Source organism: Stegastes partitus, unplaced genomic scaffold (genome assembly GCF_000690725.1).
Source record: "Stegastes partitus isolate 25-593 unplaced genomic scaffold, Stegastes_partitus-1.0.2 Scaffold271, whole genome shotgun sequence".
In the NCBI taxonomy this organism is placed as follows: Eukaryota; Metazoa; Chordata; class Actinopteri; family Pomacentridae; genus Stegastes; species Stegastes partitus.
Window position 1 is genome coordinate 506,286 of NW_007578002.1, and position 4,641 is coordinate 510,926.

At 43.7% G+C, this 4,641-nt stretch overlaps 1 protein-coding gene across 1 annotated transcript; it reads left to right on the forward strand.

Moving 5' to 3' along the window:
- Nucleotides 1-259: 259 nt before the first annotated feature.
- LOC103357747 (protein FAM196B-like) lies at nucleotides 260-4,280 on the forward strand. Its single transcript, XM_008282435.1, has 3 exons — nucleotides 260-555; nucleotides 1,824-1,898; nucleotides 3,549-4,280. The coding sequence occupies exons 1-3, from the start codon at nucleotides 260-262 to the stop codon at nucleotides 3,766-3,768; spliced, it is 591 nt and encodes a 196-aa protein (XP_008280657.1). The 3' UTR covers nucleotides 3,769-4,280.
- The last annotated feature ends 361 nt before the right edge of the window (nucleotides 4,281-4,641 follow it).

A 4,641-nucleotide genomic window follows, 5' to 3' on the forward strand; every position in this document is an offset into this window, starting at 1 on the left:
GCCTAAATGCAACGCAGATAAACAGACACATCCCAATTATTCAACATCCTCCGTCACGGCGCAAAAAAGCCGTGAACTCGTGACCTCACGTGTCGACCTCCTCGACAAATCTTCGGCCCACCAGAAGTCTGATTTTGATATATCGCCACAGCCACGGGCGCACACGAGTTCTTTCTCTGCACGAGCCCCGTTCAGCAGCGAGGGAGAGCTCCGTGCACACGCGGGCCCTGAATGTAACTCCATATTGTCGTCATCAACAATGCGCTTGGCATCCCATCCCCGCCCCCAGCCCGGCGAGGCGGAGGCAATCGCGAGGCCGGATACAAAGTTTAGCCCCGCTCCCCCTCAGCCGGGCCCAGAGGACACGGGCCTGGCTCACTCCCACCCAGCTGATGCAGCCCTGTTGCTGCCGCCTTCCCCACAGTGCAGCAAATCAGCAGCCCTACAGCAGAGGCTCGAGACAGTGGAGGCCAGCCTGGCAGCCAACAAGGACAGGATCACTACTCTGCTTAACATTATCCATGACCTGGAGTCATGCCACACTCCCACCAGCGGGTAAGAGGATGTGTGTGTGTGTGTGTGTGTGTAAGGGTGGTGATGCTGAAGAGTTTATTTATTTACTTGCAAATAAAACAACATAGAATCTACAGTTTTTGTTTTACTTGTGTATAGATTTGCAGCAGAATGATCAAATTAAGCACATTAAACATTTAACTGGTAGTTTAAACATTTTGGAATACTAAATATTAATCCTGCAGGGTCACATATGACTTGTAAATTATGAATGCATTCAGTGCAATACAGGTACTGTACAGCTGCCAGAGTCTGGACTAGGGAATTACTTTAAAAGCAGTCCTGCACTGCTGATCTTTGGCTTTCCAGTGAGTCATCACTTGCATTTACTGGAACCACTCAGTGACTGAAAATCATTGGCAAACTGAACACACCTTCAGTCCAAAAAACTAGCTTTTGTTTAAGTCCATGTATGATTATTTAGCCGTAATTCTATGAGTTACTGTGTTGGAAATAACCCTGAATTTGGTTTTCTGTCATAATTTATTCATTTCCATTTGATGCAGAACAGATACAGCATGAATATCAGTTGGACTCTACACCTATTTAGTTGTAAAATAGCATGCAGACAAAATATCGTACAATATATATGCTGTATCATATAATAATTCAATATAAATGTAATTTGAAGAAGCAGTCAAAGTGTCACTCTGCTGACTTTCTGCTGACATTGAACTCGCATCAACTGGATCAACCAATTCAACAAGAGCTCAACAATTCACCACACACACGATGATGTAACATGTTGCACGAATCCATTATGTTGTTAAGACGCTATGAAGGTGGTTTTACGGCCGCTACAAATGTGCCATAAACCAGAGCCGACGACACGACGCTGCTACACGTTTACGCACAGGTCGGTGATTGTGTTCCTGCGAGTGTGACAGAAACCTACTTGGGCATTTCAAGGGGGCACGTCTCAGAGAGGTTTATTTAGCCGTACAACTCTTCTGGGACAAATAGCAGGAATTAAAACGGCCTCCTGGCAATATGTCTCTGTCAATCATTCTCATTCACTGTGGTGCGCTAATAAGCTGTGACTGCCTCTGAGGTCATGTTTCAGAATAACCAAGTCCTAATAACCGACTGATGTCCAACGTAATGCATGTTAGGTAGCTCATCACTGCCAACCGTAGTCTGAATGAATTTCAAGCGGGCGAGGACGAGCAGAAAGAATATTAAATTGTAAATCAGGGAGGGTTTTTTTGGGGAGTTATTCACAGCGTGTAATTTGCTTTTGCTCATTCTAGTCGGCGATGCTACATAACTGGACAGGACCTCAAAAACTGCTCAACCTGCCAGAAGACTGCTTGTATTGTCTACAGGTGAGATAAGAGTGACTGGTCAGTTTTCACTGCAGTGCAACGTTTGAGCAGCTCTGATGAACATCTACTGTGATTTGTTTTGTGGTATCCTCGATGTTGATCATAGGAAGCCTCTGATAGTGAGCGATTAGGAAGACGAATGAATATGCATGACTTCTACAAGTTTCAAAAGGACAATTTCAGCATATAGATTTTATTTACAGTGTCAGATGCGCAATCCAATCCGCGGGTCAGCCAATTTGCCGGCGCGAGTTGCCAGTTCTCCGCCAGCCTGCTCACTTCACTCCACTGAAAATTAATGACTTACTGTACGGGCAGCTTACCAAATGAAAAGCTCCGTACTGCTCGTTTGTTGCTTGCTCAGAATACACAGGAAGATTACATTTTCCTCTATGAGCGCGCCATAAATCTTGTGGGGCAAACTGTCGGATTTAAGCACTTACTGTATGTGGCGCAGTCTATTCATACGGTGGGATTTATATAGTGATGAAGACGGACTCTGAAATCCGAGCGGGAGAAAGAGGATCGAGTTGGACGCGAGCAGCCCGCGCGATTGATTTATAGTGATTTATGATGATCGCTGCTGAAGTCGCGGCGAGCGTTGTTAATTTGCGGGAAAAGCGATTTGGTGTCGTATGAAAAAACTATCACTATCAGTGGATGAGGTGAGCTGTAAGAGGTAGGCGGATTCATCTTGAGTAGCCTTATCTTAAACCGAGACATTCTTCATTCTGATATTTTCACATCCTGCAGCGATATTGAGGATGATCCCATTTTAAATACTCATTACAGACAGTAGCAATCAAAATATTTGATGCATCTGGCCCCACAAAATTGTCTGACTGAGAAGACCTTTTAATACATGTACCTTGAATATTTGTACTAAAGATGCAGCGCATCAAGACTAATCACCCAATATTGGTTAGTTCTCATATTCCATATTCGGTCCCGGTTTGCACCCACTCGCTGAAATGTTGCATCAGGTGGAAGCAATAGAAAAATAGCAAATCTCAACAAATGCCCCAGGAATATCGTATGTGGAAAGGAGGCTAAGTGAGGCTAAGAAGTCGAAAAAATCTTCTCATCATCTTTTTGGAAAAATGCCTCATGCTCTACAAAGCAAAAACCTAAAACTGCCTTTATCTTGAAATATTCAAAACATCCTCCTTGATCTACTTATGTTCAAAAACCGCTTTTGTATGACAAAAAGATGTTATATAAGTTGATTTGCTGACTGGTGTGTGTTGGCATCTGGTCCTGAAAGGCCAAGTGGAAGATAAGGATATTCAAACAGGACGTGTGTACCTTGAGAAGAAGAAGAAAAAAAAAGGATACCCTGCCGGGAAATGTCTTCCTGCCCAAACCAATCAGCCACTTTGAAATCTGACAAGCACAGAGCTTCCCACATAAGGGGTTCCACACAGAGCAAAGTGAACTGTAGCAACACAGTTTGCAGTGATTGGTGGCATAAAAAGCCTTTTGCATCGCAGGGAAAGAAAAAAAAAAAAAGAGCTGGAAATGCAGATGTGACACATTAAAGCGTTCATTTGCATCTTTGGCAAGAGCTGAATTTGCTACATTTTCTGCACTGGTTGAGTGGTTTTTAGTCATTTTGGGCTGCATGTATGTCTTGTCTGTGTGTCCGTCCAGTGTGGAGTACGACTTCAGGCAGCAGGAAAGACGCTTCTTGGAGGTTCTGAATCATTCGGCGGGCGGCAACCGCGACTTCTCCGTGCACCTGTCCCAGCCCTTGAACTTCGGCCTGCTCCGAAACGGCATCATTAGGAACTTGACAAAGACGAAGGTGAAAAGCAAAAAGCTGTGCAAGACCCTGTTCAAATGGATCCCGAGGAAAATTCAGCAGGTGTAGCCCTCCGTTGATCCCCGTGTGCTGTTTGATAGCCGTTAGCCTGTGTTACAAGTGACCAGCAGAAGCCTTTTTTGCAGGGGGATTCTTTACTCTTCCTTCCCATAGAATGAGAGATTCTGAATTAGGCGCTCACCCCACTAGAGTTCCACTCTCCTGCACACTGTCAAAGCTTATAAAGCAGGATTTTGTACCCCTAATTTGCCCCTGATCTGTGTGACCTTCATCTAGTATCATCCATAAGAGATTCTTTAACATTTTTGAAAGTTAATGCTATTTTGTTGTCAGTATGCCTGCGTACAATTTATGGCTAACCTCCACCATAGATTTCTATATCTAATTTTATATATGAGATTCTTTTCTCTTTGCACTGTTATGATTAATGCAGTTGGATTTACATTTCTCCTTCAGCTGTCCTTCTCCCGCCCCGCCACCCAAAGAATAAATGTTCTGTACACAAGTTTTGTTACACTTGATTTGTCTGTAAATCTCCTAATTTGTTCTTTAATTCTGATTGCAAAGTGTCATTTATGAATGAAATAAAGGTTTTATTCAGCTAAGACGTACGCCTTCAATGCATCTAAACCTTTTTTTTCCACAACTGCAAACTGGCCACGAGGGTGCAGAAAATACAGAAACATTCATTATGCTTTTGCCAATTGTGCTGATGGTCTCCAAATCCCCAAACAATCTGAACTTCATAAAAGGTCTCCGAGTAAAACAATGACATGACGAAAGGCTGCAATGAAGCATGAGTCACAGTGAAAACGTGCACGGCGCGCATGAGCACGCTCTTGGACACACACACACACACATATGTGGATATAAAGAGCGAAATATAGCAGCGTGGAACAAACCCTTGTGGGTGGTTTCACA